Here is a 23,055-nt window from a genome sequence, read left to right as displayed (position 1 = left end):
TGGGGATTGAGGATGATTTGCATCCCTCAGGGAACATTTGGCAACCTATTGGAGACCTTATTGATTCTTACTCTCAAGCAAGAAACTCTCAAGCAAGAAACTCTCAAGCCAGATGAGGAGGTGAGGAGGCTGTTTGAGGAAGTGATGGCTGATCTGAGCTGAGACTGGAGTGATGAGAAGGGGTGAGCCAGGTGCAGAGCTGAGAGGAGAGCCTGCAGGCAGAGGGGGGAGTCCTTGGAGCAGGAGGGATTTGGCGAGGGGAACGAATTGACAGAAGGCCTTTGGAGGGATGTGGCTGTAGAGGAAGTGGGGGGGGTGGGTGCAGATCACAGAGGGTGTTCCACTGGGAACAAAGCGCCAAGCTCATTAAAATTGCCAAGTCTCAAGATTTACCCAGCCCGGGTAAAGTTTAGTAAGATGCCACGCCCCAGGGGCATTGAGATCCACACTTCAGTGGGGGAAGCACGCTCTGAAAAATGGTAAGGAATTTGGATCTGATTTAAGCTGCAAGTGTTGCCTGGCGAGCTGGGGAGACCCCACGGCCCTAGTGCCTAGACCCAGCCAGACCTAAAGGAATCACCACAGGTTCTTGTTCTTGTCATGAGAAGGAACTCCAGGGCAGATGCGCAGCACAGAGAACAAGTGGGAAAGTTTTTTAAAGCAAAAAGTAAAGTACAATCTCCAGACGTGGGAGCAGGCAGAGAGAGAGAGAGAGAGCAAGCTGCTGCCCCCGGGTTTGTGGTTTCTATTACTGACAGTTGTTAACTAGGGGGCAGAATATTTATTACTTGAGGCTGGAAGCAGGGTTTCTGGCTTTTTCTTCCTAACCTGCTCAGGGATTTCCTGTGGTGGCTCTGCCACCTGGGGCCAGTCTGGTGTGATCCGGCTCCTCTGGTGGTGGAGTGCTGCCAGGACAGGCCTGGACCTTCCCCGCAGCTGGCCACCACCTCCTCCTTGCTGGCCTCCAGGCATCCTGTTAGAGCTTCTCTGCCTGCTCCGACAGGAGGCCCACTGGCGGGTACAGGGGGAGCCTGCCACGGTGACCTTCCCTCCCTGTGAGGAGCAGAGCCATGGGGCAGGGTTAACTGTGGAGGAGAGAGATTATTCAGGAGACGGTTGCAGCTGGCTATGCCAGAGATGATGGTGCAGGCTTGGGCCATAGTGGGAACCATGGAGTCCCAGAATGTAAATATAGGTTTTCTTTGGAAGCAGAGCTGATAGGACTTGCTGGTGGGTTAGATGCTGGGGAGTTAGACGCTGGTAGTGAGGGGAGGAGAGAAGCAGGGATGACTTTCCAGTTTGGGCTTGAGCAGATGTGTAGACGGCAGCCACTAGGAGAAGAATAATTCAACTGAGTTTCTTTTGGTGGGATTGGGATTCCATGTGCCCGTTCTGTGTTTGGTACATGCTACTTCTGTGGTCAGGGCTCTCTCCTGTGGTGGATAGGATCACTGCTCCTAATTCTCCTGTTGTCAACCATGTGTCTTTGCAGTGCCACACCTCCCTAACTTGGGGCTTGGCCAGTGGAATATCAGTGAAATGGACCAGGACTCTAAATGTGCTTTCATAGTTTGACTTGGCCCCTTAGCCTCTGCCACCTGCCAGGAGTGGGAGTTGCACATGCCTTGTGGGTCTGGTCTCAGACAAAAGAGACTTCTCAGCTGACCGGAACTCTCCCTCCAGCGTGGAGTCCAACCTAGTCAGTGAATCTCAAGTAAGTGCACCCCGGACCAGCTTTACCGCAGTCACCTGCTCACCATGAAGGAGAAAATGAATGTTGATATAATCTCCTAAGATGTTTGGTTTTTGTTTGGAGGCATGATTACAATAGAAAACAGTCTAATACGCATACATCCAGTGTGGAGTTGGTGTTATTACCATTATTATTTTTTTAGATATAAGAATGGTAAATTTTTAAAAAATGGTAAATCCTTGCCACTGATCCGTTGGGGATCTATTTTGGCTATGTCTGAGGTTCCTATTTTGTGAATCAGAGCAGCTTAATCATCTTGCTGAGCATGATGATGGGGTGGAACCCAAAGACCCAGGGCCCTGGCCCTCCCCACACAGGGAAAACAGGCTTAACTCCAGGGCAGGATCTGGTTATGAAGGATAACCCCAGGGGTGAGAAGACTCCCTTGCACCTGGAAATCTGTTCCTAACCTGCCCACTATTTCCTGAAGTCTATTTATTTTTTTTTTATTTTTTTTTAAAGATTCATTTATTTTAGAGAGAGAGAGTAAGCACACTAGCTGGGGAATGGGCATGGGGGAGATGAAGAGGGAGTGAGAAGCAGACTCCCCACTGAGCAGGGATTCCCAATGTGAGACTTGATCCCACGACCCTGTCATGACCCGAGCCATGACCCGAGCTGAAATCAAGGGTTGGACACTTAACTGACTGAGCCACCCAGGTGCCCCTCCTGAAGTCTTTTTAATAAGAGACATAGCCTTTTATTCAATGATTAGAAATCACAGATTTCAAAGGCAATATAAAAAAAGTAGAGCAGGGACACCTGGGTGGCTCAGCCATTGAATGTCTGCCTTCAGCTCGGGGCCTGATCCTGGGATCCAGGATCTGGGATTGAGTCCCACATCGGGCTCCTTACAGGGAACCTGCTTCTCCCTCTGCCTATGTCTCTGCCTCTCTCTCTCTCTCTCTCTCTCTGTGTCTCTTATGGATAAATAAATAAAATCTTAAAAAAAAAAGTAAAGCAAATGAGTTTTTAAGGAAAGTAATGATGATTTCCCCTTCTCTCTCTCCTTTTCTTTCTTTCTTTCTTTCTTTCTTTTTCTTTCTTTCTTTCTTTCTTTCTTTCTTTCTTTCTTTCTTTCTTTTCTTTTCTTTTCTTTTCTTTTCTTTCTCTTTTTTTTCAATCAGTGGCTTGGGCATCTACCACTGTCTTTCAGGCACTGACTCCAGTTCCCCTCAAGTATGGAAATGCGAAATACTAGAGGCTTCATCTTACAGATAAGCATAGGGTTAAAAAGTCAGCAGGCCCTGGGCATCTGAAACTGAGTACACCGAGGAGACTGGATATCCTGAAGTCAAACTTCTCAGATTCCACAAATTGGCCTCACATACAGTCTATTTTTAAAACAAACAGAAATAGGGTCTAAAGGTATGTGCTTTGTTCAGTGCAGGGATGAGTCTGTGCAAGTTCTTTGACTCTTGATGTCAGTTAGAAATTGCCATCCCTGGAGCGGAGACCAATGTTTCTGAACAGTACCTCTCTCTTAGCTGACAATAGCCCACAAACAAACAGACAAACACAAAAACAAGGCAGAAGAGACTGGGGGCACCTGGGTGGCTCAGTGGTTGAGCATTTGCCTTTTTTTTTTTTTTTTTTTCCGTCTGCCTTTGACTCAGGGAGTGATCCTGGGGGCCCGAGGTTGAGTCCACATTGGACTTTCTGCAGGGAGCCTGCTTCTCCCTCTGCCTATGTCTGCCTTTCTCTCTGTGTGTCTCTCATGAAGAAATAAGTAAAATCTTTTTAAAAAGAGAGACAAAGAAGAGATTGTCTGCAAGGTTCATTTGTGTTCCCCATTGTAGTTAATCTAGAAAGTGGGGCTTGTTTCTTAGGTGTGCTTTGAATAACAACAGCTTTCCTCACTGAGGCCAAGGAACCCATCCACCTGTCCACCTTCCAGAGTGTAGCATTATCACTAGTAATGAGCGGTCCAGTGGGGGAATACATTTCCCAGCATCTCTTGCATGGGCGGGAGGGGGATGGACTGATTCTCAGCAATAGAGCATGGTAGCAATAAAGCGTGTCACTTCTGAGCCAAAGCCTTTAGGAGATGACCACTTTCTCTTTCTTCTTTCTAGCCACAGGTGGAGGACTCTGCTGTCAGGGATGGGAACTCACAGATGAAAGGGGTCACACCAGTAAAACCTACTTGCCAACTAGGAGCAACTGCATTGACAATTATGTGAGCACAACATTATTAATTACTGTTGAATTGAGCCCCTGGCATGTTGGAATATACTTGTTACAGCCACTCACAAGAGTCTAAGCAAGTATATGCCTTCCGTGTCCTAGAATATATAGAAACAGCAACAGTCCTTCAGGGAGGCAGTGTTTGCAAAAGTTTCCTCACTTTCTCCAGCCTTGGAGCCCATCCTTAAATACCCCGAATGCAAATGACAGCAGAGGAATTTGGTGACGTTCACCTTGTCATCAAGGTTCCCCAGGGCCAAGAACACCTTGAGCTTATCAACAAGCCTGGGGCTCTGGTGTGTATATGATGCAGCATGGGGTGGTGGGGGAGTGGTGGACATGCCTCCTGGAGCCCTTGCCTGAACTTTAGCATGGAGTTTGGAAATCAGGCTGCTACCTCCTGTCAAACTAATGTGGATCCTCCAGGCAAGGATGGAATGTTTCATTTTTATTTATTTATTTATTTTTAAAGATTTTATTATTTATTTACTCATGAAAGACATAGAGAGAGATAGAGAGGCAGAGACACAGGCAGAGGGAGAAGCAGGCTCCACGCAGTGAGCCTGATGTGGGACTCTATCCTGGGTCTCCAGGATCAGGCCCTGGGCTGAAGGCAGCGCTAAACCGCTGAGCCACCCGGGCTGCCCGTGTTTCATTTTTATTGATATGATTTCAGGCACGAAGCTTTTTGGTAGACTGTTAATATTACAGACCAAGTTTCCCAGTGAGTAAGAAAGCACGAAGCACTCAGAGAAGGGGCTTGTTGGTGTCTTTGTGACTGCAGCATGATATTGGGAGAAATAATATTTCCCAGTCACCATGTAGTTGGCTTTAGCAAACACCTCTGCTATCCCATCCTGCTGACAGGCAGGGCAGATGTTTACATTCTGAGCTAGCCTGTACTTCCTCAGTCCTCCGTAATGCAATGCCCATTCTTCTATTTTATTGTGTCTCTGGACTCAACCCCATGCCTGTCTTCAGTCTTTTGCAATCTTATGATTTTATGCCAATCCCTCTTCCAGTGGCTTGTGGGCTCCCCCATCCTACAGGTAGGTCCTCAAGAACATCCAGTCCCTTCCTGTGGAACACTTCTCCCAGCAGGTGCCAGAGAATGAACAGAAAGTAGCACAAGCAGGGCTTGTCCAGCCTCAGGCTGTCCTGCAAGGCAGTTCCAGAGACCTCCTGCTTCCATGAGCCCTATTGGAGTGGTCAGGTACCCAGAGCCAGACTGTCAATAGTGTTAGGAATGGCCAAGAATTTAGGAGCTATGGATACCCAGATAAAAATAAGCCACTGATTATTTTTTAAACATTTTATTTATTTATTTATTTATTTATTTATTTATTTATTTATATTTATTTATTTATTTATTTATTTGACAGAGAGAGAGAGAGAGAGCAAGTGAACATAAGCAGGAAGAACTGGGAGTCTGACTCCGGGCTCAATCCCAAGACCTCGGAATCATGAGCTGAAGGCAGACACTTAATCACCTGAGCCACCCAGGCACCCCTACACTAATCATTTTAGAGCATACAACTGAACGTTACTCCTACACATATTTCAAATACTGTATTGGTGCCTTGAACATTTCACCACTGTATTCTACTTGACAGGTGTGCTCCAGTATCCAGGGGAAAGTGCACTGATATCTCTGCCGCTTACTTTAAAAGGCATGAAACAAAAAAATGAATAAAGATTGAAATACATACGGAAGAGTGAATAAGGGGACGAATGGAAGGATGGATTATAACAAAGTAAGAGCCAGTCTGGCAGTTCCGAGAGACATCTATGCCCCTGCCTCCTTCTGACTATATTCTCTGCCATCTCAGCCTGTGGTCTCCGGGGCTTCTGCTCATTTCTCCGAGGCACCTGGGGGCAAATGCTGAGTTCATGCTCCAAATCCACCTTGGAGCACTCCTGGCTGCTCACTAGGAACTGCCTCCATCTCCTTCCAACTGTTTCTGCGATGACTTTGAGAACTCCCTCGGACGCCATCGCAATCGCAAACATATCAGTAAAGCACTTCCTCCTGGGTCTGAGCAGGGGAGTTGAAGGGCAGGGATAGGAAGGATAAGAAAACCAGCCAAAGGCCCCCAGGAACACAGCTGCACCTGGGCAAGTGGTGTTTATTCCCCGTGGCAGCGAGGGGGAATGTGCGTCAAGTGGGACTGCGGTATCTCAGGAAGTCAGAGTGTCTGAGAGGTGTCAGAGAGGACTTGGCATAGAATTTGGGCTTGTGTAGGGAATTTGAGGGAGGGCTTATGGAAGGGGGGCTTTGCTCTGGGTTGGATGCTGCCGGGGAGGTGGGGCACGTGTAATTCTGTAGACAGGTATCTTAATAGGTCTTATGTAGGAGGAAGACTAGATCTAGGGAGGCTACAGCAGTAACTGATGAAGAAAGCACAGCAGTCTCTCAAAGCCTCTCTCTCAGAGGGGGATATTTGGTCCCAGCTGTGGAGTGGACACACTCATGTTTTCCTCCACGTTCATACACTGCTGTTGAGGGTCTTGTTTTCATCTCAATCCATCATAAGACAAAATGCTCTTGTCTGATGCTGCTGTGTGAAATTGCTATGTTCAACAGAACACTGAGACCAGGCCCATATCCAGCTGTTAGACATGTCCCCTTCTCAGGGCTCCCTGAGCTTCTAGCTGGATTTGGTCAATGGGCAGCCATAGCAAATGATGGAAGGGGGAGAGAGGAGAGAGAAGTCTGGGAACTTATTCTCCCGGGCTCTCCCCTTGCAGGGCTCCTGTAGCTGGCTACACATTCCCCTTCAAAGGTCACAGCTCCTCTGAAAGGAGCACTCTCTACATGACTCTGTTCTTTTAGATCTTCACAATAGTCTCTTCTCCTTATCTATTTGGGGTTAGGGCTGGTGGTAACAGCTCGAGCATTCCTGGGCCTGGGGTATAGCTCCATCCTACCTTTTTGTAAACAGCTCCTTAGGGAAACCCTTCTTGAATTATCCAATGTGAGTGTGCTGACTGATGCCTGCTGGGAACCTCCCCAATGCAAGAGGCTCCCCAGATGGCAGGCTCATAGACCTTCTGCAGCGCTGGGCTCTGATAGAACTTCATATTGAAATGAAGCGTTATGAAGATGGCAGGATCCACCTGGAGGGCATGTTCCCCACTTGTGTCCCCAGCCCCAAGCCCGGGGAAGCCACCTCCAATGAGAGAGCCTGCCAGCCAAGCAAGGCAGCCTCTTTGGTTGCAAATGGAGATCTGTGCCCCTGCCGCAGCAGTTGAGAACCTGAAAAGAACTCTGGAGCAGATAGATCCTGTGTCATAAGAAAGTCCCTCCTGGGCCAATAAAAGACAGCCTGTATCTGCCTCTATGCGAGGACAGTGCACTGAGCTGGGCTACTGGGAGGAGGGTGCTGATTCTCTGCTGCTGACTTGGGTTTCTGCAGTGACTGTAAGGCACAGAGCAGCACCCCCTAGCCTACTTGCTCCAGAGACATTTCTTTCCCACACAGAGCTGTTTCCTCCACAAATATTTACTGTGGAACCAGAATCTATGACAGGCAATGTGAGTTGGTACAAACAGACCCTTTGGCAAAGACTATATGATAAAATGGGAAAAATATATATATATACAACTCCTATCTTAGAGAAAGAGCCAATCTCCCTAAAATAGAAAACAACCTATGAAGAACATGAGCCAAGGACATGAATTATTAGTTCACGGAAAAGAAAATAACACAAAAGTTTCTCAGTAGAGAAACAGGTGTATATGACCGAGTGCAGTTCTCCAGAAAAGATTGTTCACCCTGGTAGATATGATGTGCAATAAGATTGCTACCTAATTCCATCTCTTGGCCCAGGTTCCCCAAAAGTTGGCTTTTGAGTCAAGGACTTGGGTTCAGGTAGTCTACTTGGGAAGTGACCCCAGGAAACCCCAGTTCAGAAGTAAATAAAGGGAAAAAAGTCAACTAAATGAAATGTGGCAGAAAGGGTGTATGTTAACTGGTTGGTTATTGTACTGGCCACCAGGCCCAATCCCACCCCTACTCTCAGAATCCTCCTGGCAGAGGTGGGTGGCCTGGGCTACTTACCCACCCCTCCCATCCCCCTTTGGGTAAAAGTTGCCCCTAGGGGTGTCAACTCCCCTGCGCTTCTACTGTTCATCATCAGTGTTAGAGAAAGCTCTGAGATGGAGAAGAATAAAGTTAGGCACCTGGAGACTTGTTACCTTGTAGGAAGTTGTCTACCTGCTAGGACCAAGGGGACATGGGATTGCACATCAACAGCATTGACACCAACAAGGCTCTGCCTCTGGTAAGATCTGTTGGCCCCCCGCCACCCCATCTAGTTAGCAGGGGTGACTTCCAGTCTTCCAGTACGAGTCCCCCTAACTTGGCCCCATTGCCCACCCCCCTACGCACATGGACTAGATCTGGTATGGACACCATGACCCAGGCCAGGCCAGAGGATATGCCTTGCATGTTTTGCCTGAATGACTCAGTGCTATATAACGGGTCACACTTATAGCAGGTATGCATGGGAGGCTTGGGTGGGGGGAGCATTTTTCACACTGTGACCCAGAGAAGCAAAGGTAGGTGATCTGCAGGGAGACTGGCCCAAAGCAGATGTACAGATATACAGAGTTGGGGAGTGGCCTCCCACTAAGCTTTCTCACTCGGTTGTCCAACAACTGCTGGGTGTAGAGCAATAGCTGACCCTAAGGAAGAGAGGAATCACAGAGTGTGAATATCTGCTTCCAGGGGTGCAAACTCCAGTCTCTGCGAAGTTGTACAATAATGGCACCTACACAGCAATAACACAGGACAGAACAGAGTAATGGCCAGAGCCTTGGGGGTCCAGAAAGTCTGAGAACACGGCAAATGGGGAACATGTAGAATCGTTCAGGGAGAACGGGACTCTAGAGGCAGAAATAGAGAGCCACGTGGGTGAGGAGTGTGGGCCTCAGGACTGTGAGCTCTGCTGTACCAGGCCAGTGTAGGCCTGAAGTGGACCAGAAGGGATTTGGAGGCCTTTCCAGGAAGCATTTAAGCACTTGGGGAAATATTAAGAAATGTGCCTTGAGAAGATTGTTCTAGAAGAAAGCTATCTAGTGACCTGATTGGGGTCTGTGGGGCATGGGACGGGAATACTGTGTGGGTGTAGACCCTCTACTGGCAGACCATGAATCCCAACTAGAAAGTCTTTGTTGGATGCCATCTTCCACTAGATGCCAACTCCTCCAGGAAAGGGATGTTCACATCTCACATCCTCTCCTTGGTATCTCAAAAACTCAGTCGTTTTTGAATGAATGATAAGGTGTTACGTACTGCAGCTGCTGTCTGGCTTCCTTCTTCATCAATTTCCCTACTCTTCCCTGCATTCCCTCTCTTCCCTCTTCTCTCTCTCTTTCTCTCTTTGTCTCTGTGTATCTCTCTCTCTCCTCTCCTCTTCCCCCTCCCGCCCTCTCCCCCTCCTCTCTCTCTGTCTGTCTCTTTCTCTCTCCCTCTCTGTCTCTGTGTCTCTCTCTACCCCTCCTCTCTCTCTCTCTCTCTCTCCTTCACTAGCCTAGGCCCCCACAAGTCCAGCACCTGGAACAGTCCTCTGGCTTTGGAAGGAAGAAAGCCTCTGTTTCCTTCACCCCCTCCGCACCCCCAGTGTCTACGCACTGACGCCTTTCCTGGTGCTTAGCCCTTCCTTCTGGAGAGAAGAAAAAGGACGTTTTAAAACTCCAGATAATCTCAAAAGCTACGCGCAGCTGTACGAGTTTCCACTGTTGTGTATTCCGCCTGGTGACTGGTGAGAAGATGCCTTTAGGGATACCATTGGCTGGTTGGCCCGCAGCCGGCCAATCCGGGGCTCTAGACCCTTCATTGACCTCTTGGGCCTCCGCGGCCAGAATAGAGTTGGAGCTTGTGCCAGGTCCCGCCGCTGCCCACGCCGCGCCTCGTGGGAGGCGAATAAAGGTTTTTTTCCCTCCGCTTTCAGGATGTATCGTTCTCTGATTATGACTATGAGATTAGGGAGAAGGACGACAGGAAAATCATTTGAGCGTCAGAGGAGAAATAACGCAGAAGTTATTTCGAGATGGTCGGAAAGGGAGGGTCGCGCTCGCCCCTCGGGGGCAGGGCTGGGGCGGTGGGTGGGAGGTGATTCGGGGGAAGGCAGTCCCCGGGAGAGGGGTCTGGCTTTCCCTGCCATCACTCTGAGCGATCCCCGGGAGGGGTGGAAGGTGGGGGGAGGCGATGGAAAAGTATCAAGTGACACCTGAAGAAACTCAACTCTGGCCAGAGGAGTGAGCCGGGGAGGGCGGAAAACGGCCTCCCGGATGGTCGCGTGGTTGGCTTATTCCTTGGGATGTCTGACGGGTCCGTCAGGAGACTACGGAGCCGGGAGAGGAGGGGCGCTGAGCATCGCGGGGCGGGTCCCAGGAAGGTCTGCTATCCATCAGAGGCGGTGCCCAGGCTCGGTGGCTGATCCCTCTGCGTCTGCACCCCGCACCGTCCCCTCGCCCCGGCCTCGGGTCGCAGACGCCCCCGGGTGACCCTCCGGGTTCGCCGATGGAGCGGGCGGCTGCTCTGCGCTTCTCCGCGCCCGGCTCCCTTCTGCTCGTCGTGATGCTCGGGGGCTCTGCACTGCTCTCAGGTAAGGGCGCCTGCCTCTGGCTCCCGTCGGCTTTCCCGGGCGGGAGTGGGAGGTGGGGGGTCAACACTTCAGTCTGCCGAGAGGTAAAATGCATCAGTACTGCGGTTGGGGTTCAAGCAACTTTCACTCCCCTCGTGTGCACCGAATTTACATCATCGCCATCGGATAGAAATACAGGCAGGGCCCAAAGGCCAGCTGCCCGTACAATTTTAAGTGCTTGGGTAGCTACATTTAAAATAGTAAAAAGGGACAGATGAAATAGATGAAATAAGTTTTAATAATGCATGTTTTTTAATCCCAAATAACCAGAATATTGGTATGTAAACTTTTAATTCATGTAAGATATTATTAACAGTGAGATATTTCACATTTTTTATTCTAACATTTTAAAATGTGTGTGTGTGTACTTTTCATTTAAAGTACGTTCCAGTGGGGACTTAGTGGCTACCACAATGGACAGATCAAGTTTATCCTAGACTCCAGGCATTGTGTTACATTGGGAATAGGGGAAAAATCTCTGTAAGCACAGGGTCTGCTGGCACAGTGCTCAGTGTGTGCTTCTTAATAAGTATTCACAACCTCGGTGGATCCCCCACCAGGCATCTGTCACTGCCAACCAACCACACTGACTGGCTCAGCTCAGGAAGCCCCTGTGGCTCTAGAAAGAATACATCTGTCCCCTGGAATAACCACTGCCTTTCCTGCCTTTGATATCTGATGTCCATGCCTTGTTCTGCTCCTTTGTTGAACAGCCCAGTTTACTGTTGTGGGGCCGACAGATGCAGTCCTGGCCATGGCGGGAGAAAACACCAAGTTTCACTGCCACCTGTCACCCGAGAAGGATGCAGAGCACATGGAGGTGCGCTGGTTCCGATCTCAGTTCTCCCTGGCGGTGCTCGTGTATAAGGCTGGGCGGGAGAGAACAGAGGAGCAGATGGAGGAGTATCAAGGAAGAACCACCTTTGTGAGCGAACATATCAACAAGGGGAGCGTGGCACTCATCATACACAATGTCACAGCCCATGACAACGGCATCTACCACTGTTACTTCCAAGAAGGCAGATCCTATGATGAGGCTGTTATGCACCTGATGGTGGCAAGTGCGTCATTTCGTTTTGCTCAGTTTTTTTCAGTGTGACCCTTAGGAAGAGTTTCTCTCCCAACCTCAGGACCATTGCAGCCCAGCAGATTTTTGCCTAGCATCCCCTTTAAACAGGAAGGTAGCTTCTTCTGGCCCAAGGACCAAATGAGTGGGTTTGCCTTGCTTCAGTGTGGGCGTCAGTTCCTGAGAAGCATATGCAGAACTCCACTGTAGCCTTGAGCTAGAGTGAAGGTTTAACTCCCACAGATAATTCTTATGCCTACTAAGAGATCTCTAAGGGTTTTTCCCAGCAACTCGTTTTATAATTAATTGGATATTTTTATTGTGATATATAATACACATCCAGAAAAACTTATAAAACATTAATATAGGGACACCTGGGTGGCTCAGCGGTTGAGCGTCTGTCTGCCTTTGGCTCAGGGCCTGGGATCAAGTCCCACATTGGGCTCCTTGCATGGAGCCTGCTTCTCCCTCTGCCTGTGTTTCTGTCTCTCTTTCTGTGTCTCTCATGAATAAATAAATAAAATCCTTATTAAAAAAGTTAATATACAGATTCCGGAACTATGAACAATAACCCATGTGACCATGATAGGCTGCCCACAGGTTTGGCTTCTGAGGCCTCTCTCCGTGGCTTGCAGATGGTCACCTTCTGGCTGTGTCCTCACATGGCCTTTCCTCTGTGTGGACACAAGCCTGGTATCTTTCTCTGTACCTACTGATCTCTTCTTCACATCCAAAGGTATTGGAGGTTAGAACTCCAACATGTGAATGCGGGTGGGGGGGTATAATTCATAACAAAATCCCTCTCAAAATCCCCAACTGAAGCATGTTCCTAGAAGTGTTGTATGATGAGAAGTATTTCTCTTCTTCCTCTGTAATAGATACTACAAATTTATTTTCCAAAATGTTCATGCTAATATACACTCTTACCAATAGTATATGATGCTCCATATGTTTTTCATTAAGTTCAAAGACTAGTGTTTCTCATTTGATTTTCAATCGATTTCTTCTTTTTAAAAAATTTTTCCTAAAGTTTTTATTTATTTGAGAGAGTAGCAGAACATGAGTGATGGGTGGGGGAGGGGCAGAGAGAGAAGCAGACTCCCCAGTGAGCAGGGAGCCCAATGTGGAGCTCCATCCCAGCACCCCTGGATCAGGGCCTGAGCCCAGGACAGATACTCACTCAACCAACTGAGCCACCCAGGTGCCCCTTTGGACTTTTTTTTTTTTTCTTAAGCTTTATTGTCCTAATCATAACCAGAACCAATCAGGATCTAACAATAGCAGTTATTCACCACTTTATCTCTAGCATCTAGCAAGTTGCTTGACACCTAGTAGATACTTAATAAATAGTTGTAAAATGAATGAGTGAAAAACAAATACATTGCTGATATCAAACTTTCAGAGTCAGTTTAAACCATCAAGACTTTGGAGGCAATCAGAATGATGCATGGTGGTTCATCTAAAGCAAAACAATTCACTAGCAATAAAATATATGCCACAAATGTGAGCCACATATATATTTTTTAAATTTTCAATAAACACATTTAAAAAGGGCAAAACAAAAAAAGGCAGAGTGGGGAAATTTATCTTTGGGCTCCCTCACATGACAGACATTCATAAGTTCATTGAACAAATCCGTTATTAACAAGCCCCTATATTCAAGTTACTGTTCCAAGTAACTGAAGACAAAGTAGTGAACAAAATACAGGAAGGTTCCTGACTTCATGGAGCCCGAGTTCTAGAGAGTACAGAGAGCCCATCAATAAACTACTGAATTAAACTGTATCTTAGATGGTGGTGAGTACTGTGGAAAAAAGCAGAGAAGGGGTTGAGAGTCCAAGGGGGAGTGAGGGGAATATCTTCACTGAAAGGATGGCAAATGACCACAATTGGAGCAAAGTCAGGGAGAGATTTGTACCTCTCTGGGGGCTCCCCCAGAGGAACCAATGGGAAGTCCCATCTGGCCCAGTGCTAGGAGTCTGGGGGCCAGATAGTGGACCATATACTTCGTCATTTGAACCCTCTGACATTGAGAGTGAGAAGAGCCCCTGTCAGTAACCACATGGGGGAGGGCATATGGACATCCCTTGTCTCAATAGATATTAATTTTGTTTTTTCTCCCCTTTCCCCAAATCCTAATCATATGAGAATGACTGACGCGTCCAGATGATTTTATTAAAGCGTGTTCCAGTGCCAAGCCTGCTGGCCCCCTAGGAGAACTAGTGACAATGTAATCAGTAGGAGTTTGGCAAGGCTGTAGGGGAGAAGTGGCATGTCCCAGAGTTTATTAATAATGGTTTTAAGGCATGACCTCTCTCTCAGGGCCAGTGTATTATACTTTAAAAGGAACATTTGAAGGCTGGAAGAGCCTTTAAGATACACATAAATCAATGGCATTTCAGTCAATTAGACCAATGGAAGGAAGGCTTAGGGGACAGTGTGGCCTCCCCAGGAGACCCCATCTTTGTCACTTAGAAGTGCAACCTTCTATGGGATGAATAGAAAATGTTGTGGCAGGAGGATTTCTCAACCCTGGTGGCCTGATTCTTCACAGCAACACTGCACAGCTGAGTAGGATGATTTGTATGTAACAGGAAACCTCTATTCTTTCCTGTGAGCACGACTCAGGTCTGGCCTGCCCCACTCTGAGCTGAGTTGTAGAATTGTTTATCGGTTTTTTGTTTGGTCGGTTGACTGGCTGGCTGATTTTGTCCTTATGTCTACTGTCTCAATCTTGCCCTGGCTGAACCCCATGGAACCTCATTATGTAGAATTTATTTCCAGCTTGCCAAATTCTTTTAAATCTTCTCACACTTTAGAGTTTCTGTGCCAGTCTTTCAGGTTTTTTTATTTTTGGTTTATTTCTTCTTGGCAAAAATAAGATGGAGCAGGTAGCTGAGACTTACATGATTGCTTTAATTTTGTCTTTTAATATTTTGAATTGCCTTAACAAAGGAATTACTTTTTTTATAATAAATTTATTTTTTATTGGTGTTCAATTTGCCAACATACAGAATAACAGCCAGTGCTCATCCCATCAAGTGCCCCACTCAGTGCCCGTCACCCATTCACCCCCACCTCCCGCCCTCCTCCCCTTCCACCACCCCTAGTTTGTTTCCCAGAGTTAGGAGTCTTTATGTTCTGTCTCCCTTTCTGATATTTCCTACCCATTTCTTCTCCAACAAAGAAATTACTTAAAAGACATTTGGAAAAAAAAAAAAGATATTTGAATATGAGGTGCCTATGGTCAGTCTGTCAAGCATCTGCCTTTGGCTCAGGTCATCTCAGGGTCCTGGGATTGAGCATCTAATGGGGTGGGGGGCAGCGCAGGGATCTCTGCTCAGCAGGAAGTCAGCTTTTCCCTCACCCTCTCACCCTCCCTCCCACTTGTGCTTGCTCTGCCTGTCTCTCTCAAATAAATAAAGAAAATCCTTATTTTTTAAAAGATTATGTATTTATTCAAGAGAGAGCAAGAAAGAGTGAGAGAGTATAGAGGGAGAGAGAGTATAGAGTATAGAGGGAGAGAGACAAGAAGATTCCATGCTAAGTGTAGAGCTGAGCCCGAAGTAGAGGCAGACAAGGGTTCGATCTCAGCACCCTGAGATCATGATCTGAGCCAAAATCAAGAGTCGGTCACTTTACTGACTGTGCCACACAGGAGCCCCAATAAATAAAATCTTAAAAAAAAAGTGTGGATGAAACAATATTATCCAACAATAAACAGGAATTTTATTTTGCTGAGCTGTTCTAAAATTTAATTTAATTTAATTTAATTTAATTTAATTTAAGACTTTGGTGACTGCAAGACCCCTGGCTAAAGAAGTTTCTTAGGACTGTGCACTTGCAGGTCTTGTACCAGTATTCTCTTTTATTAGAGACTCTTATTTTTTTAAACATTTTGCTTTTATTATTTTTAAGATCTTACTTATTTATTGACAGAGAGCACAAACAGGCAAAGCCAGACTCTGGTGAGCAGAGAGCCTGACATGGGGCTTAATCCCAGAAGCGTGAGATTATGTCATGACTCAAGCCAAAGGCAGATGCTAAACCAACTAAGCCGCCCCGGTGCCCCTTTTTAGAGATTCTTTTAAAGACAATAAGTTGGGAAGAGCTCAGAGTCAGAATTTTTTGTGATGTTCTGCTGATGTCGAGGAGATGATACTGTTAGCTTGAGGATCCCAGGAGCACCCAGATCTTTCTAATAGGTAGATGTTGTAGAGGAAATCCCCTGGCTGACAGGGCCCCCCGAGAGGTAATCATCTCTGAATTGGGGTAAGGGTTGGTTCAGCATTCTAGTTCTGTCCATTCTCCTAAAAACCTGCCACTCCTGATGACCTGTGGTCCTGGGAAGCCCTGAGCCAGGAGAGAAGGGACAATCTCTTGAGGTCAGAAAGTTTCCTAAGATTCTGCTGGCCTGACAGGCTTCTATCCTTCTCCTGTGACTCCAGAGCCTCAGGAGACCACCAAGACTGAGCAGTCCTCCCAGGACAGAAAGAGAAATCCTCAACTGGCCTGTTTCAGGTCAGAGTGGACACACTCACCCAGAAGGGAGAAAACTATATTCTCTGACTGAATGAAGCAATTGACAAACAATTAGTATGAGACAGATGGAGGTGTGCCACTGTGATGGGGTCAGAGCCCAAAGCGAAGTGCCATGTCATCCTGTCCTCAGAGATCTTGTGATTTATTGGCACACTGGTCTCCTGATGTTATCCCCGATCAGGGTCTTTTTCCTTCCTTCCTCTCCTCTATCTCTCCCCGCCTCACAGAAGGGCTACTGTGGGAATGTGTAGAATACCCATAACCAGCTTTGGTGGCCACTGGTGACTTGCTGTCTTCCTCTTCCCCCTTAGCATTCCCTGTTGAGAGCTGATCTAAGACACTCAGGCTAAGACACCATTGCCTTTTTAGCTGTTCCCTGGTCTCTGTCCCCAGGCCTGGGCTCTAAGCCCCTCATTGAAATGAAGGGCCACGAGGATGGAGGCATCCGGCTGGAGTGCACATCCATAGGGTGGTACCCAGAGCCCCATGCCACGTGGAGGGACCCTTATGGGGAGATCATGCCAGCCCTGGAGGAGGCTCACACTGTGGATGCGAATGGCCTCTTCATGGTCAGCATGGCTGTGATCATCATGGACTTCTCTGTGAGGAACGCATCCTGCTCTGTCAACAACACCCTGCTTGGCCAGGAGAGGGAAACTGTGATTTTCATCCCAGGTTAGTTCCCTGCCCTCTGGAGGCTCATCACATGGAGGCAGGATCTTCAGACATATTAGAGCCTGGAGGAGGGATGGGTAGGTAGAGGCGTGGGGTGGAAGGGTCCTAAGCCCTGAATAGCTGGCAGCTGCAGCTAAGGCGAGACCTCTCCCCTTGTCTTTTCTCAAGGGCAAAATCAAAGTCTTCTCTGATTGTCTTTTCTCTGTCACGGTTCTTATCCTGTAGGAATTTTTTTTTTAATTTTATTTATTTATTTAAGTTCTACACCCAGCGTGGGGCTCGAACTTATAACACCCCCAGATCAAGAGTCACACACTCTTCTTCCTGAGCCAGCCAGGTGCCCCGTTGCAGCAATTTTTAAATATTTAGGACAATCGTAAATGTGGAGTGGCCTGAGCAAGTGGCTACGCCCAGAGGTGCTGCCTGCTGAGTCTCTCCCTTCCCGCCCATGGAATTTCTTAAGGTAGGGGTCGGTGGGTGGGATTCTCTAACTACAGACATGCACGAATACATTCAACAAATACATAACAAGTATTACCTATGTTCAAGGCACTGTTCTAAAGACCAAAGATAAATCAATGAACAAAATACATAAAGATCCCTACTGTCATGGAGCTAACATTCTAGAGTGGCAGAGAGCAATAGGTGAAATAATGAAACTGCAGATTGTATCAGATGGTGATAAGTACTATAGAAGAAATTAATTGGGGGAGGGGACAGGGCATGCTGGGGGATGAGGGAGTTGTCATTATAAATAGGATGGTCAGTGAAGTCTTCACTGAAAAGATGCCATTTGGGCAAGTAAAGCATGAGCTGTGCAGATATTTGAACCAAGCAACGCCGTTAGCAGAAACAGCACATGGAAAGGGCCTGAGGCAAGAGTATGGAGCTTAGAGCCTGGAGCTTAGAGCCTGGAGGAGGGATGGGTAGGTAGCTCCTCTGGCAGCTTCAAGGAACCCCAAGAGGCAGGTGTGGCTGGTGGACAGGCAGTGAGTTAGTCTGAGCGTGATAGGAAACACTACAAGGCTTGGAGCAGAGAAGTAACATGATGGCACTTAGGCTGATAGCTGAGGACAGAAGCAGGGGTAGGGATGATATTGCCTGCAATATTTCAGGCAAGGAGGGATGGCAGCTTGTGCCAGGTGGCGGCTGTGGTAGTTCAATGGGACCATGGGATCATGACTTGAACCAAAGACAGACACTTAACCAACTGAGCCCCCCAGGCACCTCCTCTGTGGGGTTTCTGGCAGAGTAGAGACCCCAGGAAGCTCTTTCCATGTGCATCTTGTCCATCTTGTCCTTCTTCTAAGTGGGACCTTTCTGGCTCCCTGTTCAGAGTCCTTTGTTCCCAGCACATTCCCCTGGATGGTGAGCCTAGCTGCTGTCTTGCCTTCTCTGCTCCTCTTCTCCGCTGGAAGCATCTGTCTCGTCAGGAAACTCCACAGGGGAAAAGAGGTCGAAAATGAAGCGAAAGAAGTTGCATGTGAGGAACCGGAGAAAGAACAAGTGGAAAAAGAGAAAGAACGTCAAATCCGAGGTAAAAGATGGGAGGACAGGTTACGGCCACACAGGGACACAGCTCTGACAGCTGGAAGCCTGGGGGTGGGGGTGGGGGTGCAGAGTTGGGAATGAATAGAGGCCACAGCCAGGGACTGGGGACAGTGGCATCTGGGGACTGACCCTACTGGCTTGCCTGCTGCCTCCTGCAGACACTGGGCCCTCACCTGTGTGCAGCCCCAGAGCATCTAACAAAAGCAAACCTAGTAAGTACTGATAATACTGCCACTGGCTCACAGATGGTTTCTGGAATCTTGACAGCTCCGTAGGGAAAGGCAGGGGAGGAGGGGTGCTCACAAAGGGCCCATTGTTTACTGCAAACCCCAATTCTCTTATTTCTTCTGTCGAGGACATTAGTTGGCTTCTGTTTCTTTTTTCAGAGCAACTTCAAGAAGAATTGCGTAAGTGTGCCATGCCCGGGGGTAGCCCATGCTATTCTGTACTCTGCTGGGCTACTCACTGGCTCCTGCAGCTCACATCTCTGTTCCCCTTGCAGACTGGAGACGATCCCTGCTACATGCTGGTGAGCACCCTGGACATGCCCTCAGGCTTCAAGCCCTGCCCCCAGGCCAGCCAACAGGGCACATTAGAGGTCACAAACAGGGGGCTGGGGTCCCTTCACCAGTTGGTCCACTCTGCCATTAGGGAATTCCCACAGCTCCTGAAGGATGCTGTGGCTTACTTCCCACTGTCCTCTTGTTTAGAATAATTTGATCTATGCTTACCAGACATTTACCATACATAATGGACCACCCCATAGGTTACATTTTACTAGTTGTTACTCTTTGAATCCTGGATTACTTTGGAAGATGGTATAGATTCCGCAGGGTTGGAGAACCATGTGTTGGAAAAGCAATAAGCTTCCTCACGCCCCCTGTAAGGGTGGCTGCTTGGGGAACCAGAATGCCTTCCTGCTCCATGGGAACACTGATGCTCTGTGTATGGCCTCTGATGGGAGCAAGGGTTGAGCACAGTGGAGAGCATAGGATCCAAAGGCCCCATCCTAGAGAGTGCTTTGCATCTTATGATTTCTCCCCTTCTGCTCAAAAGCACTGAGGAATCCTGGTTCTACCAGATACCATTGTACTTGCACCTTTCCTTTGTAGGTGAATTTCAAAACTGCCAGAGTCAGACATATCAACAAATCACGTTAACACAGTAAGAATGTAGATCAGCTGAGAAATACCTATAGGGGCGGAATCTGCAGAATGTCAGGGATATGCAGCATTTCCCACATCCAGAGAAGTCAGAGACAGAGGCTGCAGACCCATGTTGCTAAAGCAGAAGCAGGTTGGCTTGTGGAGACATCACCCTCCCTTTGTCCCCTGTGTGGGGTGCTCTTGTGAGTCACTGAAATCTGTTGTTACCTGGTTAAACTGGTGCCGTACAGAGAATCAACGAAAGGACTTTTCACTACCTGGGAATCTGCAGGGAAAAAATGGCATTCACTGCTTCACTGGGAGAGGGGGCAGGATGGGCCTCTTTTCTGGTTTAAGCCAGGTTGTAAAATTCCTTCACTCAAGAGAGTCCCTGCCCCACCCATGTCTTGAATAGAAAAGGGGGCTGACCTAAGAATGTGGAGCAAAACTGGGAGCCATTAATTTCCATTCGTCAAACTTCCTGCATTTTTTTTTAAAGCTTTTATCTATTCATGAAAGACACAGAGAAGCAGAGATACAGGCAGAGGGAGAAGCAGGCTCCCTGTGGGGAGCCACATTCAGAGCTCAATCCAATCTGACGACCTGGGACCCCAGGATCACAACCTAAGCCAAAGGCAGATGCTTAACTACTGAACCACCAGGTGTTCCCTTCCCATATTTTTTTAGAGCCCTGATTGTCCTCTCCCTGGGGCCAGGCCCCTGTCACACGGGAGGGAGAAGTGTCACCTCCCGGATTCTGTGAGCTAGCTGCCTCGGAATTGGGACCTAGGGGCCTCCATGGAAAAGGCGGCCACACAGGGATCTCCCACCACATTCCTGGGACCTCTCTGGAGCACAGGGATAGCCCATCTCTTGAGACCCCAGGCCTCACGCTGACACTTCCTCTGCAGCTGATGTGGTGCTTGACCCCGACACTGCTCATCCTGAGCTCTTCCTGACAGAGGACAGAAGAGGAGTGAGACGAGGCCCCTCCAGGCAGAGTGTCCCTGACAACCTGGAGAGATTTGACTGCCGGCCTTGTGTCCTAGGCCTGGACAGCTTCTCCTCGGGGAGGCATTACTGGGAGGTGGAGGTGGAAAATGTGATGGTGTGGGCCGTGGGGGTTTGTAGAGACAGCGTTGAGCGGAAAGGGGAGGCCCTGTTGGTTCCTCAGAATGGCTTCTGGACCCTGGAGATGTTTGGAAACCAGTACCGGGCCCTGTCTTCCCCCGAGAAGATTCTCCCCGTGAAAGAGCGTCTTCGCCGAGTGGGCATCTTTCTGGACTATGAAGCTGGAGATATCTCCTTCTACAACATGAGGGACAGATCACATATCTACACATGTCCCCGGTCACCCTTTTCTGGGCCCCTGAAGCCTTTCTTCAGGCTCGGGTCTGATGATAGCCTGCTCCTCATCTGTCCAGCCTTCACTGGGGCCCGGGGGGTCACAGTGCCTGAGGGCGGCCTGATCCTCCACAGGACGGGGCCCCATCGCAGCCACCATCAGTTCCCTGGCCTCAGACCCAAGTAGAGAAGCCCTGGCCCTCCTGCCACCAACGCACAGCACCCCTGGAAGGAAATGGGCCCTTCTTCCCTCTGGGCACCTGAGAGAACCTCCTCCGGAGGCTCCTTTCACACTCTTTTCAGGCCCAGCCCCTCATTAGGCTGCTGCTTTAGGAACTCATTTGCTGGTATCGTGGGGTAGGGGCCAGTTCCAAGAAGGGCCACCACATGGCTCACACCCAAGAGGAACGTGTGAGAAAGTGACAGGTTTTCAGATCAGAGTGACTCAGGGTGAAGGCAGCTGAACACACCAGGCTGCCAGGGGAGGAAAGCCACATGTGGAGGTCAGGCATAAAGGAAGCCAGCCAGGGGGTGCATGGGGACCTAGGGTGTGGGTGCTCTGAGCCTTGCTGTGATAGCTGAGGGAGCTCTGGAGCTGGTGGTCTGTTCCCACCCCTCCCCTGGCATCTCCAGACCACACAGCACAACTCTCCTGGCCTCTAAGCTAAAGGAGGATGAGGATAAAGACACATCTCAGCCTGGCTCAGGTCTCCCCTCAATAGCCTAGAAGTCAATACTCAGTTCCTGAGTATGGCCTAAGGTTTATGGTCCCACCTGAGCAGGTGAGTACCCCCAACTTGGCAGGTCCCCAGGTTCAGGTTCAGTGGGAAAAGCAGCTGACCTCAGGCTGCCTTTAAACATTAACAATTATGGAGAGGGTCTCTTGAGTGGTGCAGTCAGTTGAACGTGCGACACTTGATTTCAACCCAGGTTATGATCTCAGGGCCCTGAGATCCAGCCCCTTGTCTCTGTGCTTAGTGAGAAGTCTGCTTGAGATTCCCTCTCTCCCTCTCCTTCTGCCCTTCCCCCACTCTCTCACTAAATAAATAAAACCTTAAAAATAAACAAAAATTAAAAAAATTATTGAGGGCCTCAAAGAGCTTTTGCTCAGCTGGGTTATATCTGCCAATATTTATGGCATTGAAGATGGAAACTGAGACATATAAAAAATGTATTTGCAATTTATATTAAAATAGCAATAATAAACCCATTATAAGTTAATATAAAAATGTGTTATGAAAAATAACTTGTTTCTAAAGTAAAATAGATTTTATTGAGAAATGTAGCATTCTTTAAGGTTTTCACAAATCTAATATCTGGCTTTCACTAAAAGATGGGCTAGACCCTCACAGGTACGTCTGTCCTTAGTGTTGAGGTATCACAGGCCATGTCATCTCTAGTATGCTTCACTGTACACTAGTGAGTATCAACCTTACAGACTCCTTGAAAGTATAACAGGGGATCCCCCCACCTTGCCAGAAATCTTCAAATCATATGTTGAGAACCAGGATAGAGGATCCTGGAACCAAGTCAGGTATCTAAAGTGAGGGCTTAAATAGTAGTAATCCAGTTGTAAAAAGTAGGCTAGGGGTTCCCAGGTGGCTTAGTTGGTTAAGCTTCTACCTTCAGCTCAGGTCATGATCTCAGGGTCCTGGGATCAAGCTCCATGTGGGGCCTCATGCTCAGTGGGGAGTCTGCTTCCTCCCTTCCCCTGCTTGTGCTCACTCTCTCTCTCTCAAATAAATAAAATCTTAAAAAAAAAAAAAAAAAAAAGTAGAGTCAGAGAAGCAGTGGGTAGGGCAGGCCCAAAGACCCAGCGGGGTTTCTGCAGGACCCACCAAGAGGGTCCTGGGCTTTGAGTGGGATAGAAATCAAATGTGAGCCAGGAAAAAGCAAGAGCGGAGTTTATTGACTAGGATTAGTGATAGAGTATAGCAGATGGGAGTGTCTTGGAGACTCAGAGAAGTGAGTTTCCTCCTCACTTGGAGTTAGGGGTTTATACTGGAAAGGGGCATATGTTCCTTAAGGAATGCAAGGTAGGGTTCAATCAAAGGTGTCAAGCGTAATTCCATAAATCATGGAGGTAGGGGGTTGGCACCAGTGAAAACCGAGGTTTGTTGGAAGCTAATGTTCTGGAACAT

At 48.1% G+C, this 23,055-nt stretch overlaps 1 protein-coding gene and 1 long non-coding RNA gene across 4 annotated transcripts; both read left to right on the top strand.

The window, feature by feature from the left end:
• The first annotated feature begins 412 nt into the window (after positions 1–412).
• Positions 413–5,646, top strand: LOC144306487 (uncharacterized). Its single transcript, XR_013373572.1, has 4 exons — positions 413–479; positions 1,493–1,714; positions 3,829–3,932; positions 5,325–5,646. It is a non-coding gene; the product is annotated as an uncharacterized LOC144306487 (long non-coding RNA).
• A 4,035-nt stretch (positions 5,647–9,681) lies between these two features.
• On the top strand, positions 9,682–22,143 carry LOC144306753 (butyrophilin subfamily 2 member A2-like). 3 transcript variants are annotated; one of them, XM_077886308.1, is made up of 7 exons: positions 9,693–10,552; positions 11,305–11,652; positions 16,593–16,874; positions 18,211–18,411; positions 18,812–18,832; positions 18,928–18,954; positions 20,482–22,143. In XM_077886308.1, exons 1-7 carry the CDS (start codon positions 10,468–10,470, stop codon positions 21,099–21,101), a joined length of 1,584 nt encoding a protein of 527 aa, XP_077742434.1. In that variant the 5' UTR covers positions 9,693–10,467; the 3' UTR covers positions 21,102–22,143. The 3 variants fall into 3 exon arrangements, with proteins under 3 accessions (XP_077742435.1, XP_077742434.1, XP_077742436.1); XM_077886309.1 differs by lacking the exon at positions 18,812–18,832 and having other exon boundaries at positions 9,682–10,552; XM_077886310.1 differs by lacking the exon at positions 16,593–16,874 and having other exon boundaries at positions 9,697–10,552.
• The last annotated feature ends 912 nt before the right edge of the window (positions 22,144–23,055 follow it).

The sequence above is a fragment of the Canis aureus genome, chromosome 37, assembly GCF_053574225.1.
Source record: "Canis aureus isolate CA01 chromosome 37, VMU_Caureus_v.1.0, whole genome shotgun sequence".
Taxonomy (NCBI): domain Eukaryota; kingdom Metazoa; phylum Chordata; class Mammalia; order Carnivora; family Canidae; genus Canis; species Canis aureus.
This window is presented reverse-complemented; position numbering and strand designations above follow the sequence as displayed.

Coding starts and splice junctions, on each gene's coding strand:
- LOC144306753 (XM_077886308.1), top strand. CDS start 10,468: ATGGAGCGGGCGGCTGCTCTGCGCTTCTCCGCGCCCGGCTCCCTTCTG. Junction 11,653..16,592: donor TATGCACCTGATGGTGGCAA/GTGCGTCATTTC, acceptor CTCTGTCCCCAG/GCCTGGGCTCTAAGCCCCTC. Junction 18,833..18,927: donor GCAACTTCAAGAAGAATTGC/GTAAGTGTGCCA, acceptor TTCCCCTTGCAG/ACTGGAGACGATCCCTGCTA.